Below are 24,598 nucleotides of genomic sequence, written 5' to 3'. Positions count from 1 at the left end.
TCATTTGATATACATTAAATAAGGATGCGTCGCATAGGGTCAGCGGCAAAAAAGTATCGATTTCTAATATTTAAAGGCGAGCCAAAAATTCATCGATTATACATTTCAATAGTCCATTTATTACAGAATCTCTTGGTACCAAGCAGAGACCAGCGTACAAACTTTTTCATTTGATATATATTAAATAAGGATGCGTCGCATAGGGTCAGCGGCAAAAAAGTATCAATTTCTAATATTTTAAGACGAGCCAAAAATTCAATGATTATACATTTCAATAGTCCATTGATTACATAATCTATTGGTACCAAGCAGAGACCAGCGTACAAACTTTTTCATTTGATATACATTAAATAAGGATGCGTCGCATAGGGTCAGCGGCAAAAAAGTATAGATTTCTAATATTTTAGGACGAGCCAAAAATTCAACGATTATACATTTCAATAGTCCATTGATTACAGAATCTTTTGGTACCAAGCAGAGACCAGCGTACAAACTTTTTCATTTTATACATTAAATAAGGATGCGTCGCATAGGGTCAGCGGCAAAAAAGTATCAATTTCTAATATTTTAAGACGCGCCAAAAATTCATCGATTATACATTTTAATCCTACATTTATTACAGAATCTTTTGGTACCATGCAGACACCAGCGTAAAATTTTTTAATTTGATATACATAAAATAAGAATGCGTCGCACATTGTCCGCGACAAAAAAGTATCGATTTCTAATATTTAAAGGCGAGCCAAAAATTCATCGATTATACATTTCAATAGTCCATTGATTACAGAATTATTTGGTACCAAGCAGAGACCAGCGTACAAACTTTTTCATTTGATATACATTAAATAAGGATGCGTCCCATAGGGTCAGCGGCAAAAAAGTATAGATTTCTAATATTTTAAGACGAGCCAAAAATTCAACGATTATACATTTTAATAGTACATTGATTACAGAATCTTTTGGTACCAAGCAGACACCAGCGTACAAACTTTTTCATTTGATATACATTAAATAAGGATGCGTCGCATAGGGTCAGCGGCAAAAAAGTATCGATTTCTAATATTTAAAGGCGAGCCAAAAATTCATCGATTATACATTTCAATAGTCCATTGATTACAGAATCTTTTGGTACCAAGCAGAGACCAGCGTACAAACTTTTTCATTTGATATACATTAAATAGGGATGCGCCGCACAGAGTGCGCGCAAAAAAGTATCGATTTCTATTATTTAAAGGCGAGCCAAAAATTCATCGATTATACATTTCAATAGTCCATTGATTACAGAATCTTTTGGTACCAAGCAGAGACCAGCGTACAAACTTTTTCATTTGATATATATTAAATAAGGATGCGTCGCAAAGGTCAGCGGCAAAAAAGTATCAATTTCTAATATTTTAAGACGAGCCAAAAATTCATCGATTACACATTTCAATAGTCCATTGATTACAGAATCTTTTGGTACCAAGCAGAGACCAGCGTACACACTTTTTCATTTGATATACATTAAATAGGGATGCGCCGCACAGAGTGCGCGCAAAAAAGTATCGATTTCTATTATTTAAAGGCGAGCCAAAAATTCATCGATTATACATTTCGATAGTCCATTTATTACAGAATCTTTTGGTACCATGCTGACACCAGCGTACAAATTTTTTAATTTGATATACATAAAATAAGAATGCGTCGCACAGTGTCCGCGCCAAAAAAGTATCGATTTCTAATATTTAAAGGCGAGCCAAAAATTCATCGATTATACATTTCAATAGTCCATTGATTACAGAATTATTTGGTACCAAGCAGAGACCAGCGTACAAACTTTTTTATTTGATATACATTAAATAAGGATGCGTCCCATAGGGTCAGCGGCAAAAAAGTATAGATTTCTAATATTTTAAGACGAGCCAAAAATTCATCGATTATACATTTTAATAGTACATTGATTACAGAATCTTTTGGTACCAAGCAGAGACCAGCGTACAAACTTTTTCATTTGATATATATTAAATAAGGATGCGTCGCATAGGGTCAGCGGCAAAAAAGTATAGATTTCTAATATTTTAGGACGAGCCAAAAATTCATCGATTATACATTTCAATAGTCCATTGATTACAGAATCTTTTGGTACCAAGCAGAGACCAGTGTACAAACTTTTTCATTTGATATTCATTAAATAAGGATGCGTCGCATAGTGTCAGCGGCAAAAAAGTATAGATTTCTAATATTTTAAGACGAGCCAAAAATTCAACGATTATACATTTTAATAGTACATTGATTACAGAATCTTTTGGTACCAAGCAGACACCAGCGTACAAACTTTTTCATTTGATATACATAAAATAAGTATGCGTCGCATAGTGTCAGCGGCAAAAAAGTATATATTTCTAATATTTTAAGACGAGCCAAAAATTCAACGATTATACATTTCAATAGTCCATTGATTTCAGAATCTTTTGGTACCAAGCAGAGACCAGCGTACAAACTTTTTCATTTGATATACATTAAATAGGGGTGCGCCGCACAGAGTGCGCGCAAAAAAGTATCGATTTCTATTATTTAAAGGCGAGCCAAAAATTCATCGATTATACATTTCAATAGTCCATTGATTACCGAATCTTTTGGTACCAAGCAGAGGCCAGCGTACAAACTTTTTCATTTGATATACATTAAATAAGGATGCGTCGCATAGGGTCAGCGGCAAAAAAGTATCGATTTCTAATATTTAAAGGCGAGCCAAAAATTCATCGATTATACATTTCAATAGTCCATTTATTACAGAATCTTTTGGTACCAAGCAGAGACCAGCGTACAAACTTTTTCATTTGATATATATTAAATAAGGATGCGTCGCATAGGGTCAGCGGCAAAAAAGTATAGATTTCTAATATTTTAGGACGAGCCAAAAATTCAACGATTATACATTTCAAGAGTCCATTGATTACAGAATCTTTTGGTACCAAGCAGAGACCAGCGTACAAACTTTTTCATTTGATATACATTAAATAAGGATGCGCCGCACAGAGTGCGCGCAAAAAAGTATCGATTTCTAATATTTAAAGGCGAGCCAAAAATTCATCGATTATTCATTTCAATAGTCCATTGATTACAGAATCTTTTGGTACCAAGCAGAGACCAGCGTACAAACTTTTTCATTTGATATACATTAAATAAGGATGCGCCGCACAGAGTGCGCGCAAAAAAGTATCGATATCTAATATTTAAAGGCGAGCCAAAAATTCATCGATTATACATTTCAATAGTCCATTGATTACAGAATCTTTTGGTACCAAGCAGAGACCAGCGTACAAACTTTTTCATTTGATATACATAAAATAAGGATGCGTCGCATAGGGTCAGCGGCAAAAAAGTATGGATTTCTAATATTTTAAGACGAGCCAAAAATTCAACGATTATACATTTCAATAGTCCATTGATTACAGAATCTTTTGGTACCAAGCAGCGACCAGCGTACAAACTTTTTCATTTGATATACATTAAATAGGGATGCGCCGCACAGAGTGCGCGCAAAAAAGTATCGATTTCTATTATTTAAAGGCGAGCCAAAAATTCATCGATTATACATTTCAATAGTCCATTGATTACAGAATCTTTTGGTACCAAGCTGAGACCAGCGTACAAACTTTTTCATTTGATATTCATTAAATAAGGATGCGTCGCATAGGGTCAGCGGCAAAAAAGTAACAATTTCTAATATATTAAGACGAGCCAAAAATTCATTGATTATACATTTTAATCGTACATTTATTACAGAATCTTTTGGTACCATGCAGTCTCCAGCGTACAAATTTTTTAATATGATATACATAAAATAAGGATGCGTCGCACAGAGTCCGCGCCAAAAAAGTATCGATTTCTAATATCTTAGGACGAGCCAAAAATTCAACGATTATACATTTCAATAGTCCATTGATTACAGAATCTTTTGGTACCACGCAGAGACCAGCGTACAAACTTTTTCATTTGATATACATTAAATAAGGATGCGCCGCACAGAGTGCGCGCAAAAAAGTATCGATTTCTAATATTTAAAGGCGAGCCAAAAATTCATCGATTATACATTTCAATAGTCCATTGATTACAGAATCTTTTGGTACCAAGCAGAGACCAGCGTACAAACTTTTTCATTTGATATACATTAAATAAGGATGCAGCGCACAGAGTGCGCGCAAAAAAGTATCGATTTCTAATATTTAAAGGCGAGCCAAAAATTCATCGATTATACATTTCAATAGTCCATTGATTACAGAATCTTTTGGTACCAAGCAGAGACCAGCGTACAAACTTTTTCATTTGATATACATAAAATAAGGATGCGTCGCATAGGGTCAGCGGCAAAAAAGTATGGATTTCTAATATTTTAAGACGAGCCAAAAATTCAACGATTATACATTTCAATAGTCCATTGATTACAGAATCTTTTGGTACCAAGCAGAGACCAGCGTACAAACTTTTTCATTTGATATACATTAAATAGGGATGCGCCGCACAGAGTGCGCGCAAAAAAGTATCGATTTCTATTATTTAAAGGCGAGCCAAAAATTCATCGATTATACATTTCAATAGTCCATTGATTACAGAATCTTTTGGTACCAAGCAGAGACCAGCGTACAAACTTTTTCATTTGATATATATTAATTAAGGATGCGTCGCAAAGGTCAGCGGCAAAAAAGTATCAATTTCTAATATTTTAAGACGAGCCAAAAATTCATCGATTATACATTTCAATAGTCCATTGATTACAGAATTATTTGGTACCAAGCAGAGACCAGCGTACAAACTTTTTCATTTGATATACATTAAATAAGGATGCGTCCCATAGGGTCAGCGGCAAAAAAGTATAGATTTCTAATATTTTAAGACGAGCCAAAAATTCAACGATTATACATTTTAATAGTACATTGATTACAGAATCTTTTGGTACCTAGCAGAGACCAGCGTACAAACTCTTTCATTTGATATTCATTAAATAAGGATGCGTCGCATAGGGTCAGCGGCAAAAAAGTATCAATTTCTAATATTTTAAGACGAGCCAAAAATTCATCGATTATACATTTCAGTAGTCCATTTATTACAGAATCTTTTGGTACCAAGCAGAGACCAGCGTACAAACTTTTTCATTTTATACATTAAATAAGGATGCGTCGCATAGGGTCAGCGGCAAAAAAGTATGGATTTCTTATATTTAAAGGCGAGCCAAAAATTCATCGATTATACATTTCAATAGTCCATTGATTACCGAATCTTTTGGTACCAAGCAGAGACCAGCGTACAAACTTTTTCATTTGATATACATTAAATAAGGATGCGTCGCATAGGGTCAGCGGCAAAAAAGTATAGATTTCTAATATTTTAAGACGAGCCAAAAATTCAACGATTATACATTTTAATAGTACATTGATTACAGAATCTTTTGGTACCAAGCAGACACCAGCGTACAAACTTTTTCATTTGATATACATTAAATAAGGATGCGTCGCATAGGGTCAGCGGCAAAAAAGTATCGATTTCTAATATTTAAAGGCGAGCCAAAAATTCATCGATTATACATTTCAATAGTCCATTGATTACAGAATCTTTTGGTACCAAGCAGAGACCAGCGTACAAACTTTTTCATTTGATATACATTAAATAGGGATGCGCCGCACAGAGTGCGCGCAAAAAAGTGTCGATTTCTATTATTTAAAGGCGAGCCAAAAATTCATCGATTATACATTTCAATAGTCCATTGATTACAGAATCTTTTGGTACCAAGCAGAGACCAGCGTACAAACTTTTTCATTTGATATATATTAAATAAGGATGCGTCGCAAAGGTCAGCGGCAAAAAAGTATCAATTTCTAATATTTTAATACGAGCCAAAAATTCATCGATTACACATTTCAATAGTCCATTGATTACAGAATCTTTTGGTACCAAGCAGCGACCAGCGTACAAACTTTTTCATTTGATATACATTAAATAGGGATGCGCCGCACAGAGTGCGCGCAAAAAAGTATCGATTTCTATTATTTAAAGGCGAGCCAAAAATTCATCGATTATACATTTCAATAGTCCATTGATTACAGAATCTTTTGGTACCAAGAAGAGACCAGCGTACAAACTTTTTCATTTGATATTCATTAAATAAGGATGCGTCGCATAGGGTCAGCGGCAAAAAAGTAACAATTTCTAATATATTAAGACGAGCCAAAAATTCATTGATTATACATTTTAATCGTACATTTATTACAGAATCTTTTGGTACCATGCAGTCTCCAGCGTACAAATTTTTTAATATGATATACATAAAATAAGGATGCGTCGCACAGAGTCCGCGCCAAAAAAGTATCGATTTCTAATATCTTAGGACGAGCCAAAAATTCATCGATTATACATTTCAATAGTCACATGATTACAGAATCTTTTGGTACCAAGCAGAGACCAGCGTACAAACTTTTTCATTTGATATACATTAAATAAGGATGCGCCGCACAGAGTGCGCGCAAAAAAGTATCGATTTCTAATATTTAAAGGCGAGCCAAAAATTCATCGATTATACATTTCAATAGTCCATTGATTACAGAATCTTTTGGTACCAAGCAGAGACCAGCGTACAAACTTTTTCATTTGATATACATTAAATAAGGATGCACCGCACAGAGTGCGCGCAAAAAAGTATCGATTTCTAATATTTAAAGGCGAGCCAAAAATTCAACGATTATACATTTGAATAGTCCATTGATTACAGAATCTTTTGGTACCAAGCAGAGACTAGCGTACAAACTTTTTCATTTGATATACATTAAATAAGGATGCGCCGCACAGAGTGCGCGCAAAAAAGTATCGATTTCTAATATTTAAAGGCGAGCCAAAAATTCATCGATTATACATTTCAATAGTCCATTGATTACAGAATCTTTTGGTACCAAGCAGAGACCAGCGTACAAACTTTTTCATTTGATGTACATTAAATAAGGATGCGTCGCATAGGGTCAGCGGCAATAAAGTATCAATTTCTAATATTTTAAGACGAGCCAAAAATTCATCGATTATACATTTTAATCGTACATTTATTACAGAATCTTTTGGTACCATGCAGACACCAGCGTACAAATTTTTTAATTTGATATACATAAAATAAGAATGCGTCGCACAGAGTCCGCGCCAAAAAAGTATCGATTTCTAATATTTAAAGGCGAGCCAAAAATCCATCGATTATACATTTCAATAGTCCATTGATTACAGAATTATTTGGTACCAAGCAGAGACCAGCGTACAAACTTTTTCATTTGATATACATTAAATAAGGATGCGTCCCATAGGGTCAGCGGCAAAAAAGTATAGATTTCTAATATTTTAAGACGAGCCAAAAATTCAACGATTATACATTTTAATAGTACATTGATTACAGAATCTTTTGGTACCAAGCAGACACCAGCGTACAAACTTTTTCATTTGATATACATAAAATAAGGATGCGTCGCATAGTGTCAGCGGCAAAAAAGTATATATTTCTAATATTTTAAGACGAGCCAAAAATTCAACGATTATACATTTTAATAGTACATTGATTACAGAATTATTTGGTACCATGCAGACAACAGCGTACAAATTTTTTAATATGATATACATAAAATAAGGATGCGTCGCATAGGGTCAGCGGAAAAAAAGTATGAATTTGTAATATTTTAAGACGAGCCAAACATTCATCGATTATACATTTTAATAGTACATTGATTACAGAATTATTTGGAACCAAGCAGACACCAGCGTACAAACTTTTTAATTTGATAAACATAAAATAAGGATGCGTCGCACATAGTCCGCGCCAAAACAGTATCGATTTCTAATATTTTAAGACGTGCCCAAAATTCATCGTATATATATTTCAATATTGTATTGTTTGCAGATTATCTTGGTACCATAAGTATACCAGCGTACTCCTTTTTTGATCTAATATACGTAATATAAATTTGCGCCGTATGGGATTTGCGGCTTAAAAATTTTAATTTTGAATATTTTAAAACGTGCAAAAAATTATTCTTATATATATTTTAACAGTACATTGTCTGCACATTATTATGAATTATGCGTGACTATATGCATATATCGCGGTAATATATGTCGAAACTCATTTCTATTGCGCATTCGGAATTCGAATTATATCAAGATTATCGAAAAGTGTCGGATGAAATATATTTGTCACTCTAATTAAGGATATAATTATTGTTTTTAAAAATTATCTCTACGAAACCTTAATTGTAAATTTGTATTCATGTCTCACTTCTATTCTTAACTTAATAAATATATTACTTCTTAATTAAATTAACATTTTAAAATATATTAATATAGCGAGGTAATTAAATTTTAAAATAATAATATGTTATAAAAATTAAAATAGCAATATATTGTAAATAATATGTTGTAATATCTTATCCTTGATTAATATTTTTGTTACAGAAATCAGCTGGTTAAAACGTTAATTTGCTAATTAATTTTTAAAATAAGAATATGTTATAACATTTAAAATAATATGTTTTAAATAATGTAATATATAATTCCTTAAACTCCATTAATATTTATAACAGCTATCAGCTGATTTCTGTCAAAAAATATTAATCGCAGATAAGGCAATATAACATAATATTTCTAACATTATTATTTTAATTTTTATAACATATTTTTATTTTAAAATTTAATTGGCAATGTAATGCTTTAATCATCTGATTTCTGTCAAAAAATATTAATGAAGTTTAAACAAAAACTTTATATAAATACATCATACTTTTTTTAATAAAATCGAGGAATGGCATAACGCGCGCTTGTGTTATTCTAGTTTTTTTCTAAAAAAGACATATTAAGTCGATTCTCGCAAGTATGGTTGCCTCTTGTCCGCGAAAATATTAATCAAAATTTAAAGTATTATAACATATTATTTAAAACATGTCATTATTTTATTTAATTTTATTTTGGACTAACTGTCAAACTGCTAACTGCTAACCCTCACGATGACAGCCTTTTCATGCTACAAATATAACACACAACGCGAATCGACAGAGAGCCAATCAGTATCGCGGAAAAGCGACAACAATGTCAATAACATGCCTTTTTTAGAAAGGGGATTGAAGAATGGCTCGCGCGTAGCGCGCGCTTGTGTTGTTCTATTTAATTGTTATAATTTATATCAAATGATTATTGATTTTTGCAATTATTAAGAAATTTTAAAAAGGAAAAATATATATAAAAAAATACTTGTGGTATTATATAATAGATCGCAAAAATTTCTTGCCTCCTGTGAGGTTTGAACTCACGACCCCTGGTTTACGAGACCAGTGCTCTACCACTGAGCTAAAGAGGCTTTAGAACTATTTAGTCTCAGATAGATGTAAAAGATGTGTCAGACACTAATTGATAAAATTACAAAGATAAATTTTGTAAAAGTAATTTTACATAATTATATTTAATTGCATTTTAACGATCTTATTCTATCAATAGTTTGTGAATAAAACAATTGCAACCTTTTCTTTTTCAGAATATACAAAATGTACAGAAATTTAAAAAAAGAACTTGTCCAAAAAAAATTGCTGCGAATTTTTTACAGAAGTGGTGATTGCATTGTTCTCATCTTTTTTTTTTTCTTTTTTCGAGCTAGTATAATTTATTCGCAAAGGTTGGCAGACACGGGAAGAGAGAGAAGTCCGAACCATTTTGGCGCCACTATACGACCGCCAAAACCTACCCTGATCCAACGTAACCGGTGTCAGCGTTGCGTTGTGGCGTATTAACCGGCATCGTTTCGTAAACAGCATCGTTTCCGAGGTGAAGGATAATCGGCAAAATGAGCGACGACTTGCCGTATCAGGCGGAATACGCGAAAAGCGACCGCTCCAAGTGTCAAGGGTGCCAGCAACCTATTACCAAGCAGAGCCTGAGAATCGCCGCTATTGTTCAGGTATCGGAACTTCCTCGTTGAAAAGATGTCCGTAAATTTCACGCAAAAGACAGGCACGCGGCATCTCTAACGTGTCATCTCGCTGTTGTCTTGCGAGAATTTTTATGCCTTTAACTATTAATTGGGCGGCGACACATAAACAAAGGCACAATATGTGTACAGATTAGGGATCATTAGGTTATTGATCTTGTATAATGATAAAATGCCTAATGATGTCATTCTGAATACAACATCGTCTGCATGACGATAGCAGTATATTTGTTTACTTTTTTTATAACAAATATCATCCACAGATCATAATAAAATTATTTCTCTATATAAATATATTTTCTTTTTAACATTTTTAACAATTAGCTTTTTTTCTACGATTATGTGCAATTAATATTTCAATCCTTTATTGCTTCAAGTTGGTTTTAGACACTAAACTTATAGAATCAATATAATAAATTTAGACATATTGTTTATATCTAAAAAAGTGAATCTAATATTGTTTATATTTTTAGAGTCCTGTTCATGATGGAACCATACCTAGATGGTATCATTTCAAATGTTTCTTTTTAAAACAAAGACCAAAATCTACCTCTGACATAGCTTGCTTTGATGAAATTCGCCATGATGATCAGGCAAAAATTCGAAAAAAAATTGGTTGGTATATATTATGAGCAAAATCTATAATATTATAGTTTACTTTTTATCATCTTAACTCTCTCTTGTATTTTTTTTTTATATAGAAGAATCTCTGAAAGCACCTCCAGTGTCTGGTGGAAAAGGAAGAAAAAGGACAAAAGGTGGTGATGGATCTGGTGATTTTCGAGTAGAATATGCCAAGTCTAATAAATCTACCTGTAAAGGGTGCGATGAAAAGATTATTAAAGGTGAAACAAGAATATCAAAGAAGGATTATGACAGCGCGGAAGCCAGAAGGTTCGGTGGTTTAGACAGATGGCATCATGTGGAATGTTTTGTGAAACTGAGAGCAGACTTTGGATATTATGGGAGTGGAGATGAACTTCCAGGTGCCAGCGAGCTCTCAAAAGAAGATAAAAACAATCTCAAAACTGCACTGCCAAAAATGACTCAAGGTGAGATACCACCACCTAAAAAAATTAAAGAAGAACCAGAAGATGTAGCGGATGCCAAATTGATGAAAAAGCAAAATGAAGAGCTGTATGCTATAAGAGATCAAATAGCATATCTTGATAAAAATAAATTGGTTGCATTATTGGAAAAAAATCATCAGGAAATTCCAACAGGCACCTCTAATGTAAGTACTTTGTGATATGTATTTGCATCATTGTATTATTCGAGAAATGTACAAATTTGAATTATATATTGTAGACGATATTTATTTATTGTTGTAGCTTTATTTGTTTCACATAAAATCAAATTTTATTTATAGATTATAAATCGTTTATCCGATATACTGTACTTTGGAACTCTAGAACCTTGCCCGAAATGTAAAGGACAACTTATATATCATTCTGGTTTGGGTTATAAATGCACTGGTAATATAACAGAATGGACTAAATGCGAATACGTTACGCAAGATCCAAAGAGAAAAAAGTGCGAAATACCAAGTGATATGAAGAAAGAATTTCCAATTAAGTAAGTCTTTGTTTTATTAGACAATAAAGTATTTAAACTTTAAACTTTTCTTTTTTTTTCCATTTAAATATTGCAAAATGCGATGCAAATATGATTTACATTGCTCCTAATCTGTTTAGGTCATACAAGTCCAAGGTGAAGAAACGAGTGTTTCAAGTAACAGCACCATCATCATCGAGCTCTGTTAAAGATGAAGTAGATGGACCGAAAATACAAGGTAAACCTCGTCCTTTGAAGAACATGCAGTTTGTTATATTAGGTCGTACACAGAAGAATAAAGAAGAATTGAAGAAAGAAATTTTATTATTGGGTGGTACTGTTACTACAAAAATTCACGAAGATTTGGCTGCTGTAATTTCAAATCAGAATGAAGTGGAAAAGATGAATAAAAGAATGGAAGATGTTCAAGCCTGCGATATTCAAGTAATAACGGAAGATTTCATAGAAGAAGCGAAAGAATACACGGATGCTCCTATCATGCTTTTAAAGAAGAAAACTATTTCTAGTTGGGGTGGCGATATAAATGTTAGACTTTCTAATCTCATTGCAAAATCTAATGCCTCCAAGAGTAAAAGCAGATTCGAGAAATCGAGTTCTGGCAAAGTGAAGGTAAAGGTGAAAGGTGGCGGAGCTGTTGATCCTGATAGTGGCTTGGAAAACTGTGCGCACATCTATGAAAGAGGGAAAGATAAATACACTGCAACATTAGGCCTGACAGATATACAATCGAAGAAGAACAGTTATTACAAGTTGCAAGTTTTGAAAGATGACAAACACGAAAGGTATCATTTGTTTAGAAGTTGGGGCCGGATCGGTACCACGATTGGCGGTACCAAACTGGAAGAAATGTCTTTGGAAGAGTGTATAGAGCAATTTGAGTCGTTGTACATGGAAAAAACTGGTAATGAATGGAGGGACAGGCAGCACTTTGTTAAGATGCCAAATTTGATGTATCCGATTGATATAGATCATGGAAATGAGGAGGTTGCATCTTTAGATTCGGACATCAAGAGTAATTTGTCGGAACCAATTCAGGATCTCATGCGTCTGATTTTTGACGTGGCTGAAATGAAGAAAGTTATGTTAGAGTTTGAAATAGACATGGATAAAATGCCGCTTGGGAAACTATCTAAGAAACAGATTGAGAAAGCTTACGCAGTTCTAACGGAACTGCAAGAGATATTGAAAAAGAGTAATATAGACCATACCACACTGATCGATGCTTCCAACAGATTTTACACCCTGATACCTCACAATTTTGGCATTTCCGGACCGAAAATACTTGAAACATCGGAGGAGATTAAAAGCAAGTGCGACATGTTGGACGCATTGCTCGAAATGGAGATCGCGTACAATCTTTTGTGTGATAAGACCGACGAGAAGCAGAATCCACTCGACAGTCATTACAAACAATTGAAGACAAGTATCGACGTGCTGGATAAGACGAGCGAAGAATTCAAGCTGATCGAGAAATATACCCAAAACACTCACGCAACCACTCATACACAATACAAGCTTGAGATCGAGGAAGTGTTTGTCGTTAAGAGACAGGGAGAGGAACAGAGATTCAAACCCTTCAAGAAATTGCCCAATCGAAAGTTGCTCTGGCACGGATCCAGGGCTACGAATTACGCAGGAATATTGTCGCAAGGTTTGCGTATCGCGCCACCGGAAGCTCCAGTTACCGGTTACATGTTCGGCAAAGGTATATACTTCGCCGATATGGTGTCGAAGTCTGCAAATTATTGTTGTACGCATAGCCAGAGTCCAACCGGTTTATTGCTGCTATGCGAGGTCGCTCTGGGCAACATGTACGAGAGATACAAAGCGGATTACATCGAGAAGTTACCGAAAGGTAAACATTCCACATTAGGTCGCGGTCAAACGCAGCCTGATCCTCAAGATGTTCATAAACTCGACGACGGCGTTGAAGTGCCCTATGGAATAGGAGTATCTGCGACTCATAATAAAAAGTCAGATTTATTATACAACGAGTACATCGTATACGACGTGGCTCAAGTGAAAGTGCGATATTTGTTAAAGATGAATTTCAAATACAAATATTAAAATATCTAATACTGAAGTGTGATATATATTCATGATATGTTTCAATTTAATGATATTTTGAAGTCCTTAATTTTGGTATTATACTTTGATTAATTAATATGTTTTTAATTGCAAGTATTCTCCGATTTTTTCTGGAGAAAAAAAAATTCCAATGAGTTATGTTACAAGTGTTAAACTTCATAACATTATTTTATTTCAATGATAATTTTTTTTTTAATAAAGCAAGTCTTGTATGTTTAAACGTTTGTTCATTTGCTAAATAGTCCATATGCTACCTCGAAGATTAACTGTAAGATTATTCACAATAAATATTTCATAAATACATATTTTCCTTGTTATCCTCCTAAAATCGTCCCTTATGTCAATTACATAAATAATAATGATTCTTAAATAAATTGTATACAATTTTTAGATATATATTGATATAATCGAAATTAATTGTTTGTGATATATATATTTTTTAAATACATTTACTATACTTTTTTTATTTTTTTCACTACCAGATTTCATTAAGGCTCCTGGGTGCTCACCGCGGCCATATTGGATTGTGACGTCGAGGCGAGAAAGCACACGCTGAAAATTCTTAGATGCCATTTTTTAATGAAAAGATATTTCGATTAAACAGCACTTCAGATGGCTTTAGCACACTCTTAAAAACCCCCGAAAACTATCCTTTTCCCTTTATAATCAATCAACATCTGTAAAATGATCGAGATATCAGACTTTGACATGCGGAATGACTGCGCATGTGCAGAGACCAGACGGACTGGGCTTCATAATATTACATTTTACAGCTGTTGATTGATTATAAAGGGGAAAGGATAGTTTTCGGGATTTTTTAAGAATGTGCTAAAGCCATCTCAAGTGCTGTTTCATCGAAATATTTTTTTTATTTCGAAATGGCATCTAAGAAATTTTAGCGTGTGTTTTCTCGCCTCTGACGTCACGATTTCGACATGGTCGGCAAGGAGCCAGGAGCCTTCATCTCGTTTCAAGTGCAATAAAAAAAAGTGCATCTATAATCTCAGGGCTGCCAACACAATGGTATCATAAGGTTTGTTCTTTTTAGCTGCACTGATGAACTAGTGCAATAAGTTAGAACAAACCTATATGCAATTGTAAACAAGTGTGTGTGATGAAGAACGAGGAATAAGGATGACAAGTGAATATAATATGAGTGACAAATAGCACAAACTCTGGATGATCTGGATCTGGATACCTGGACACCTTTTCCATCTGTAACGTTCAAAACGCAAACGTATTTTGCGTAAAACGCGTCTGTCATTAGAAATTTCAGTCATCATCTCCGATGAGAACGATGCAGCAAGAGCCTACGGCCTACGATCTGGCGTATCGTGGCAGAACCTCAGCCGTGAAGATCCTGTTGAACGAGAACGAGAAGCTAAAGACGCAAACTGATAGCGTTCGTATTATCTAGTTTCTATTGTCATCGCGCTGGTTATCCATGTGACATTTTTGCGGTTATATTTATGTTCTCTTGTATAGAACGGTCGCATGTTGATTCACTGGGCAGCACTGGGAGGCCACGATGACCTGGTCAGGCATTTGCTGTCTCTCGACGTACCCGTGGATCCTGAGGACGATGTAAGACATCGTATACATGAATGCGTTTCGTTCCTTGAAATATCCTGTATAAATGGAGCAAAACGATGTATAATATAATCCAAGTATTTCATCGAAAAATGCTGATACATGCTCCGTAGATAGATTTCTTCTCTTTAATTGCATATTTTTTTCTATTTTTCTTTAATTTTACTCTTCTTCTTCGTTTTTCAAATGCCGAGTATATTTCCTTTTTAGTTTGAAAGATGTGCAATGCAATTAATATCTATATTTTCACTAATTTCGTATAATCTTGAATTTGAATCGGCATAACGAATGCAAAAAAAAATATATACATATACATGACACAGACTTCTTATAAATGTTAAATTGACATAATTTTAATTAAAAAATTGCATGCAGTTCGCGCGAGAAAATGCAAATGTGAAAGTTTTGACGTATTTGATCCAAATTATAGCACATGATTTTTCATCAATTATTAAAATAAGATTGTTTAATTTTATTGCCATGCAGTGCACTATTTTTATATATGATTTTATAAAGATTGTTACGAACAATTTAATGCAATAATTTCACTTTAAAAAGTTGTACAAAAATTGCCAGGCACATAAAAAAAGAGACATTATATAAAATCATACTGTGCAAACTTTTGTAACTTCAAAGAGATTCTATATATATATATATATATATATATATATATATATATATATATATATATATATAAGATCATATATACAAATAGATAATATAATCATGTACATTTTCTAAAAAAATATTTCAAGATATTTTTTACAATCCTAAACAGCCTATGAGTGGTCCTTAAATTGTTACAAATGTAAAAAAGTTTGAATGCTTCGAATATTTTGATCGAGTAAGACTTATCGCGATTTCTTATAATCAATACAATTATCTCATCTTGCAAGTGTATGGAGGAAAATGATAGGAGATTAATTTACATAAAACATTTTTCCGAAAGACTTATATATATGTATAAAGAAAAGATGGAGATTTTAATAATATATACACACTTCATGGCATATAATTATATTATAATTTTTTTTCCATATATCAATTATAAGAAAAAAAAGAACTTATAAAAAAATAAGTATAAAGCGAAAAATGCGTCTCTTCAAAATGCATCGCGCATTTGCACATTTCGTTCTCTCTCATCCTAGCGCCAGACTATGCGCGTATTCGTTTATAATTCGTGAATAGTATAGACGGAAGATCTGTCAAATTCGAGCAAATCGGATTTCTTTTTTATATACTATTCACGAATCACGCATCGCGAATCGCGAATAGTTTAGCGCCAGTCTCACACAATGTCGCATAATCTTTCATTCCGGCTAATCTCTCCTCGTACGAAATCGAACAGCGATTTTTTTTTCAATCATTAATGACATTTGATCGCACGTCCGAATCTTTTGCAGACGAACATGACTCCGCTGATCCTGGCGTCATCCGCCGGTCGCGAGAAGGTCGTCGACATGCTGCTGACCGAGGGGGCGAACGTGAACGCGGTGACAGTGGATGGCCATTCGGCGTTGCAATATGCAGCATCGAAGAACTGGAAGTCCATCTGCGTGGCGTTGCTGGAGAAGAACGCTGACGTAAACATCGCGGACAAACGAGGCGCCACGCCGCTGCACAGATCCGCCTCGAAGGGCAACACTGCCATCGTCCAACTCCTTGTAGAGTACGGGAAGAAATTGAATATAGGTAGCGGAAAAGTGTCTTACTGAAATACAGCTTCTATCTATCTATCTCTCAGTTTTACAGTATAATAATATATAAAATATCAAATATAATCTATATATATAATATGTATATATATATTTATATATAAATATTTTCGATTAACTTAGAGAAGTACAAAGGTTCGCTCGCTCTCCCTCGAAATATCGATGAGATAATTTTACATGCAATTTTTTTCTTTTTTTTTTTTTTAGATCAAAGAGACGCGTACGGTAACACGCCGTTGCATCTCGCTTGCGAGGAGAACCGCGTAGAAGAGGCAAAGCTGCTGGTGGCGTGCGGAGCAGACCTGACGATCACCAACAAGGAGCGGAAGACTCCGTTGGATCTCGCGAGTCTCGGACTGGTCCGGCAGCTCGAGGAAATCAAGCGAGAGACTGCGTCAAAATAAAAACGCCCTCCCTCCTTTTTTTCGATTTAATTTAATTTATACGATTCATAAGTTTAAATATCATACCCCAATAAATTCATCACGATCAAGTTTCCTTCTCCAAAAATTTATTTTACCCCTCTCTTCTCTCTCTCTCTCTCTCTCTCTCTCTCTATCACACACTATCTTTTTTCTTATATATACGTAAAATGCGGTCAACGTTTTGCGTTCGTATATAAAATGTATCAAAAGTCCTTCCTTCGATTATTCTTGTTCTTTTCAATCATCGGCACTGTATATCGGTTAACTAAATGTTCCCCCTAAGGAGAGGGAGATCGTTATTCCGTCGTGATTAATTAAGGCCGGAAAACGCCATGGCGTAATGTCGAAACGACTTTTGATTTTAATCTCGTGGAGTTAGTGTCTTATACTCGCGACGCGCCGAATCGAACAAAAAAGCCAACACCCTTTCTTACGACGCACGTATATATACATAATTCACAGAAGTTCGAGAGCACATTGGACCGACTCCGGTACTCAATTGGCATTCTCCTCGCCGTCGATGCTCTCGTCCTGCGTCGTCGAGTCGTCGCCCGAGCCGCCGGTTTGCACGGAACCGCGTTTCAGCCTCGTGGAGCTCAGACTTATCGGAGGACCACCGCCGCGCCTTCAAACAGATCATACATTGCATTAATAGACGATGTGTCTAGTTATTATCGAAAAAACCTGTGGAATTAAAAAGCATACGCCATCAGTCAATAGCTTAAAAAAATTATACCATTAATTTTTTAAGTCAGAATCTCCCGTGTGATCTGAAAAGTTTAATCTTCTACGTGAAAGAAAAGAACTCATTTTTAAAATTAAATATCACAAATAATATTATAAAATATGTACATATCTATACAAGATATTCATAAATGCACTGATAAAAATATATTCAAATTATCTGAACATATCTGAATAAATTCACATTTAAAGTACTGTGTGTGATGCCTGATAATAAATGAAGATTCTGAAATGCGAAAATGCTTTTACTCTATATTGAAAAAGCTAAGAAATTCTCCTTAGAAAGTACATTTTTTTCAAACTATTGATCGATAGCATGTACTGCGAAACCAAATAAAAAAGAAAAAAACACATTCACAAACAACTGCATTCAAAAAGATGTCGGAGGTATAGTATGTCGTTATCACACAAGGTAGAGCAGTCCAAGTCGGCGTTATTACTTTCAGGGTTAGCAGTTTCAAATTAACCAAAAGGGCTCGTTTAACTCACTGTAGCACACTGGGGAGACTAATGGGATTGTTTCCTAGCAAAAAACTCTCTCAGGTAGGATACCAATCGTTTTTTCTCTCTTGACACCTACACATGTCAGAAGTTGATCACTTCCTTCAAAGATAAAACACTACTTTAATACTGCCTCATTACGTTCGCCTAAGGTTACAGATACGTATGGCCTAAAAAGCGTAACATAAAAGAATATATGTATATATATATTGTAAATCATTTCCAAAAGAATAATATCCTCTCGCTATTTAATATCCTATAAATATCCTATAAATTCTTTTTTGCGCTATTTAAAAAATATTTAAAAAATATTTTATCTCTTCCATTGTTTAAAAATAGAAATAAAATCACCTTAATTTATTCCTCAGCTGCGTCACTTCTCGAGTGAGCTCCTCGTTAGATTCTATCATGTCGTCCATCTCTCTCTGCGTTTTCCGCTTCTGGGTCTTATGCCTACTAATCTCTTCCTCCGCCTCGTCCAATTGTCTCTTCAACGCCTTCATCCTGGCATTGACCTTCTCCGCCTGTTCTTTATATTGATCAGAGTTTCGTCTCTCGTCCTCCAGTTGCAGACTCAATTCTTTCAATTTCTTTTCCAATTTGCGATTAATCTTTTGCTGGGCGAATCTCTCCTTGGCTTCGGTCTCGAGCTGCTCGTCGAGATTGTTAATCTTCGATTCCAACTGTTGTATCGTAGCCTTGGTCTTGGCACGTTGCGCAGTTTCCAGTTCGGTCAACTTGACTTTGAGTTCCTTGTTTTGTCTCTCCAGCAGCATCTTGTGCGACTCCAACTTTTGCGTGGTGGATCGCTCGGTCGCCAAATCCGTTGTCAACTGTTCGATCATAATCTGACCCTTTCTGGCGCGATCCATCACAATCTCAGCATTCGATTGTTCTTCCTCCAGTTCTTCCTCCAGAGTGGCAATTCTCGCTTCCAGCCTACGTTTCTCATCTAACATCAGGGTACCTTTGTTGGCATTGTTATTGACCTCTTCCTGCAATTCGTCCCTCTCGTTCTCGGCGATTCTTCTGGCGCGTTCGCTGCTAGCAAAGTCCTCGGTCAATTGCAACAAGTCAGCTTCTAAGCTCTTAACCTTCCTTTCGGTTTCCTTGGAAGCAGCCGCTAGTTCGTCTCTGGCAGCCCTAGCTTCCTCCGTCTCTCTGGTGCAATCCTTGATCTGAGCCTGAAGTTTCTTCAGTTGTTTGAGCGCGTCCTCCTTCACCTTATTATGCATTTCCAGTTGTTGTTCGATGTCCTTGTAATCCGCTTCCATTTTCTTACGCGCTGCGATAGCCGCGGCACGCTGTTTCCTCTCGTCCTCAAGCTCCGCCTCGAGATCACGCAGCTGCTTCACCAGTCCTCGACGTTTCTCTTCCGCTTGCTCCTCCTTGGTCTGAAGATCGCGTTCAAACTGTGCTCGCAACGCCTGCATGTTCACTTCTAACCGCAGCTTAGCGTCTTCAGTGAACTGCAGTTCATCCTCCAATTCTTCTACCTGCGACTTCTGCTCTTGCAATTGCGATTCCAATGAGCGTTTCGCTTTCTCTAATTCGTGAACATTTTTATCGGCCGTACCTTGGTTATTTACCAACTCGTCTAATTCCGATTGCAAACTTCGACGACCCCGTTCTAATTCCTCAACCTTCTCGTTAAGTTCATCCAATTCACGAGTCAACGATAACACTCTTGTCTCCTTCTCACGTGCTTCTCTCTCCGCTGCGTCTCGTTGTTCCGCATACTGTTCGGACACAGCCTTCTCTTCAGCGAGAACCTTGTCAAAGTTTTTCTGCTTCTTCTCCAGCTCGAGCACTTTCGCTCGCTGCGCCTCCAGCTCGATGATACTGTCTTCTAATTCCGCCTGAATCTTCTTTTTCGATTTGTCCAACTTGTCATTAGCCGCCTGCAATTCTTCGACTTGCCGCTGAAGAGCTTCGATGTCTTTCGTGCAACGCTTTCTGGCTTCCTCGAGAGCAGTAGCCGCTTCCGCTTCTTCGTCGGCGCGTTTCTTGGCCTCGGCCAATTGTATATTCAAACTTAGCACTTGCTTGTCCAAGGCACGTTTCGCTTCCTCTTCCTCTTCAAGTTGATCGTGCAGGCTCTCCTTCTCACTTTCTAACGCGCGCAACTTCGAACTAAGAGCCAATTTCTGTCGGGTTTCTTCTTCCAACTGTTGTTGAAGTTCGGTAAATTGTGACTCGCAAGTGGCCGACGCTTTTAACGCTGCAGATGCTTTCAGTTCGGCAGTTTCTAGTTGCTGCATCACGCTCTCTGCCTCTTGTTGCAATTTCGTCACTTTCTCGACCAGTTCCTGCTTGTTTCTCTCTATTTCGGCTAGTTTTGCATTTATTTCCGCCAACTGTTGTTCCGCCTGTTTACGACGTCGATCGGACTCTTGTCTGCTTGCGCTGACCGATCTTAATTCTGTCGCCAGATCGGCATTCTCGGCTTCCAAGGAGCCCTTCGCTTTCTCCAAGACTGCCTTCGTCTTTTTCAATGCGTCCATTTGTTCGTTCAAAGCAGTCAATTCTTGCGTATGCTTGTGACGCATGTCAGCGAGTGTACCTTCATGCGACGAAGTCTCCTCCTCTAGATTCTTTTTCAATGTCGCAAGTTCTTGCTCTCGCTTGCTTCTTAATTCCTGCTGAGCCGCGGTAGTATCCAGAGAATCGAGCAATTCGTTCTTCAGCGCTTCGAGTTCTTCATTCAAATCACGCTTCTGTTTCTCCGCTTTACCTCTAGCCGCTTTCTCGGCTTCTAAATCTTCCTGAAGCTCGGCTAATTGTGATTCTAATTCTCTGAGCGCTTTCTGGGCTTGAGTCTTAGCAGCTCCTTCTTCGTCCATTTTCGCCATGACTTGATTGAGTTCTTCCTCGCGTTTACCAAGCTGAAGCTGTAGTTCTTCAACTTGCGTTTTTCTCTCGGCTAATTGTTCTTTCAAATCCGAAACCTCAGTTTCGACCTTTCTTTTAGATCTATCCACCTCTTGACGTTGCTGATGATCCTTGAGAAGCCTCTCTTCGAGATCAGCGATCGTTGCTTCGTGCTTAGCTTTCAGTTTCGACAAGTGCTTCGCTTTCTCCTCTTCTTCTGCCAAAGTCTGCGAGAGATCATTGGCGCGCTCCTCGAGAATTTTCTTCTCTTTCAGCAACTTTTGATTGGTGTCATCCGACAAGGCAAGATCTTCCTCTAATTTCTTAATCTTTGCGTCACATTGGACTTTCTCCAATTGCAATTTTTGTCTAGCAGCTTCCTCTTCCTCCAACTGCTCTTCCAGATCACTGATATTCAACTGTAGCTTTTTCTTCTCCTGAGTCAACGCGGTACTTCTCTCTTCTTCTTCCTCGATACGCGCTTCCAAATCGTGCAAAATTTCCTCGAGCTCCTGCTTTCTTGCGGCCAGTCGAGCTCTCATCTCTTCAGCTTCCGCGCAGAGCTCGACTTCCGCTTGTAGTTGCTCAGCCAGCATAGTTTTCTCTTCAATCGCCTGCTGATATTTACGCTCATACTCCTGAGCAGAGTGTAACTGTAACTCCAGCTTATCGCGAACCTGCTTCAGCTCATCCTCTTTCTGCGTAAGCTTCTCCTCCTGCTTAGTGACTTCCAACAGTGGTTTCACCTTGGTATACAGTCGCCACCATTGCCAATTACGCAGCTTCAAATAGGCCGCGCAATTTCTCTGAATAATACGGATCGCGTTAAGCTGCTGCAGACGCTTCTGATAATTACGCCGAGCCAAGAAACCGCGACAGAAGGCTTGGAAATTGACGATTATGTCCGTGATCTTGTAGTCTCTTTCCTCCTCCAGATGTGCCAACACTCCGGCGCGGAAGAAAATTTTTGATTGTCCAACGCGATAAAGGTTTGGATCCAACTCCAATGCTTGAATCTATAATAAAAAAAAATAGTTTATAATTTAGCGATATACGTTCTCATTATCATTAATCGATACGTGAATATAAAGATACGTACCATCTTTTCGCAAGCCTTTTTCCCATCCATAAATCCCTTGGGAATAGCATTCGGAGTGAGTAGTTCATAGCGTTGCCTAAATTCTTGGAATGGAATCCTGTTGGGAAAACCTTGCCGACAGATGCGGATACCCTCCAATACTCCATTGCACCGAAGTTGATCTAGTACGAGCGGCGCGTCTATCTTACCGGCTCTCTTCTCGTGATTCGGAATTATACACCTGACGAAGTTCGGATTCGTATTGCGCAGTGTCACCATCAGCTTGGCCAACTGTTCTTTGTACAATTGCGAGACTGTTCTGAACATGCCTTTCCTCGTTCTCGCGCCAAACTGGGTGTCCGTGAGTGCCTGCTGCGCCATACCAACGATCTCGGCGTCCTTCCAGATGTGACATACGAATGGATCCTGCGAGGCTTGCAGAAGACTGACAACGTTCTCGTTCAACGGGTCCATGTTTTTCATCAGCCACTTGGCGGCAGAATAGTCCACCTTACCGGCGTAGTGGATGATCGCGAAGTCGGCCACGCCGCGGAAATCGGTCTTCATGAACTTCGGGTGGACACTATGAGCGCCAACCAGCTTTTCCACAAACGTCTTATCTGTGGCTTTGGGGAACCAACACTCCTCGTCCAAGAGCGCCATAATACCCATCGGTTTGTCGATCAGATCGATCGTCGGCTGCAGATCCAATCCGAAGTCTATAAACTTCCATTCGATTCCTTCACGTTGATACTCCTCCTGCTCCAGAATGAACATCGTATGATTGAACAACTGTTGCAGCTTCTCGTTCGTGTAATTGATACACAGCTGTTCGAAGGAGTTCAACTCGAATATCTCGAAACCAGCCATATCCAGTATACCAATGAAGCTGGCACCTTGTCGCTTCGTTCTATCCAGAGACCTGTTGATTCTGTTCACCAGCCAACGGAACATCCTCTCGTAGCAGGCTTTTGAGATCGCTTCCACGGCGAACTCCACTTGCTCCTTTGTCTGCGCCTTCGTCACGAAATCACGGCCAACCTTGATGCGCGGCTTCAAGAAAGCCTTCGTCATCTCGGTAACGCTCAGACCCAACAGATGCGAGATTTTCTGCGCCACAGTGTTGTCGGGCAACGTCGCCTGATCGGAATTACGTTCTTGACGGAATTGCATCGAGCCAAACAACATCACGGCGGAAACGATACGGAAGATGGAGGAAAAGTCCTCGTTGGTCATGCCCATGATGTGCATCGACTTTACTGTGGAGAAGAACTCGGCGGAATCGTCGACACCTGGCACTGGTAGAGCTCCGTTCGACAGGAAGGGATAATGTTTCGGGTCTTCCAATATAAATTCCTCTGAAAAAAAAATGTCAAGCCACAAGTTATTGAATGCAATTAATGGATAAAAAAATATGTACTGAAGAGTCCTTGTTTCTTGTGACTTACTCTTCTGTTCTGGCGAGGCACCTGCCAATAGTTGATAAAATATGTGGAAAGTTCTTTCATCTTTCGCTTGTCGAATGGCCCTCGATTTTTCCAAAAGATATGTCTCGATATTTGCACCGGCTATATAACCGGACGCGTCAAAATTTATTCTTATAAATTTACCCTGCAACATGTGCATTACATATGACGTCACAATTACAATAATTATATGGAAAGATGAATGGAAAAGATATTAACATGCTGACGCTAACATATAATTGAAGTAAAATTAAAATTGTATACTAAAATTATTAATATGTATTTTAATATAAAACTGCTTTAATTTCATATGTAAAGCTAAAAAAAAGTTATTTATATTACTTACAAAACGAGACGAGTTATCGTTTTTCACTGTCTTCGCATTACCAAACGCCTCCAAAATTGGATTTGCCTGAAGAAGTTGTTGCTCGAGCTCGCCCTATGACGAAAAAATTCAACAATCAATAGTGAACATTGCTAGGAATATTCATTCTTCGAGACTGATAAAAATAGCACAAAGAAATAAAGTAAATGGCTTATCGCGCACGTTCAGAAATAATACAATG

The 24,598-nt window shown here is 37.0% G+C and overlaps 3 protein-coding genes and 1 non-coding gene across 8 annotated transcripts in view; 2 read left to right on the top strand and 2 right to left on the bottom strand.

Moving 5' to 3' along the window:
• Nucleotides 1-9,283: 9,283 nt before the first annotated feature.
• Nucleotides 9,284-9,355, bottom strand: Trnat-cgu (transfer RNA threonine (anticodon CGU)). The gene has a single exon. It is a non-coding gene; the product is annotated as a tRNA-Thr (tRNA).
• A 376-nt stretch (nucleotides 9,356-9,731) lies between these two features.
• On the top strand, nucleotides 9,732-13,892 carry Parp1 (Poly-(ADP-ribose) polymerase). The gene is made up of 5 exons (XM_083048215.1): nucleotides 9,732-9,949; nucleotides 10,453-10,594; nucleotides 10,681-11,213; nucleotides 11,349-11,554; nucleotides 11,674-13,892. Exons 1-5 carry the CDS (start codon nucleotides 9,836-9,838, stop codon nucleotides 13,619-13,621), a joined length of 2,943 nt encoding a protein of 980 aa, XP_082904341.1. The 5' UTR covers nucleotides 9,732-9,835; the 3' UTR covers nucleotides 13,622-13,892.
• Nucleotides 13,893-14,555: 663 nt separating this feature from the next.
• Nucleotides 14,556-17,440, top strand: LOC145941864 (uncharacterized). The gene is made up of 4 exons (XM_083048227.1): nucleotides 14,556-15,044; nucleotides 15,128-15,226; nucleotides 16,636-16,924; nucleotides 17,155-17,440. Exons 1-4 carry the CDS (start codon nucleotides 14,931-14,933, stop codon nucleotides 17,349-17,351), a joined length of 699 nt encoding a protein of 232 aa, XP_082904353.1. The 5' UTR covers nucleotides 14,556-14,930; the 3' UTR covers nucleotides 17,352-17,440.
• Zip (myosin heavy chain 10) overlaps nucleotides 16,229-24,598 on the bottom strand; it is a 34,569-nt gene continuing 26,199 nt past the window's right edge. For 3 of the 5 annotated variants that reach the window (XM_083048221.1, XM_083048222.1, XM_083048223.1), the window contains 5 exons: nucleotides 24,379-24,471; nucleotides 24,015-24,177; nucleotides 22,588-23,924; nucleotides 18,969-22,504; nucleotides 16,229-17,997 (listed from right to left, as the gene is read on the bottom strand). In XM_083048221.1, coding sequence (XP_082904347.1) covers nucleotides 17,868-17,997; nucleotides 18,969-22,504; nucleotides 22,588-23,924; nucleotides 24,015-24,177; nucleotides 24,379-24,471 — 5,259 coding nt within the window. In that variant the 3' untranslated portion in view covers nucleotides 16,229-17,867. Of the gene's footprint in view, nucleotides 17,998-18,605; nucleotides 18,788-18,968; nucleotides 22,505-22,587; nucleotides 23,925-24,014; nucleotides 24,178-24,378; nucleotides 24,472-24,598 lie in introns of all 5 variants that reach the window. The other 2 variants (XR_014426239.1, XR_014426240.1) reach the window with 2 other exon arrangements.

This window comes from Prenolepis imparis, unplaced genomic scaffold (genome assembly GCF_030444845.1).
Source record: "Prenolepis imparis isolate NDT839.2.m4 unplaced genomic scaffold, iyPreImpa1.0 SCAF_10, whole genome shotgun sequence".
NCBI lineage: Eukaryota > Metazoa > Arthropoda > Insecta > Hymenoptera > Formicidae > Prenolepis > Prenolepis imparis.
This window is presented reverse-complemented; position numbering and strand designations above follow the sequence as displayed.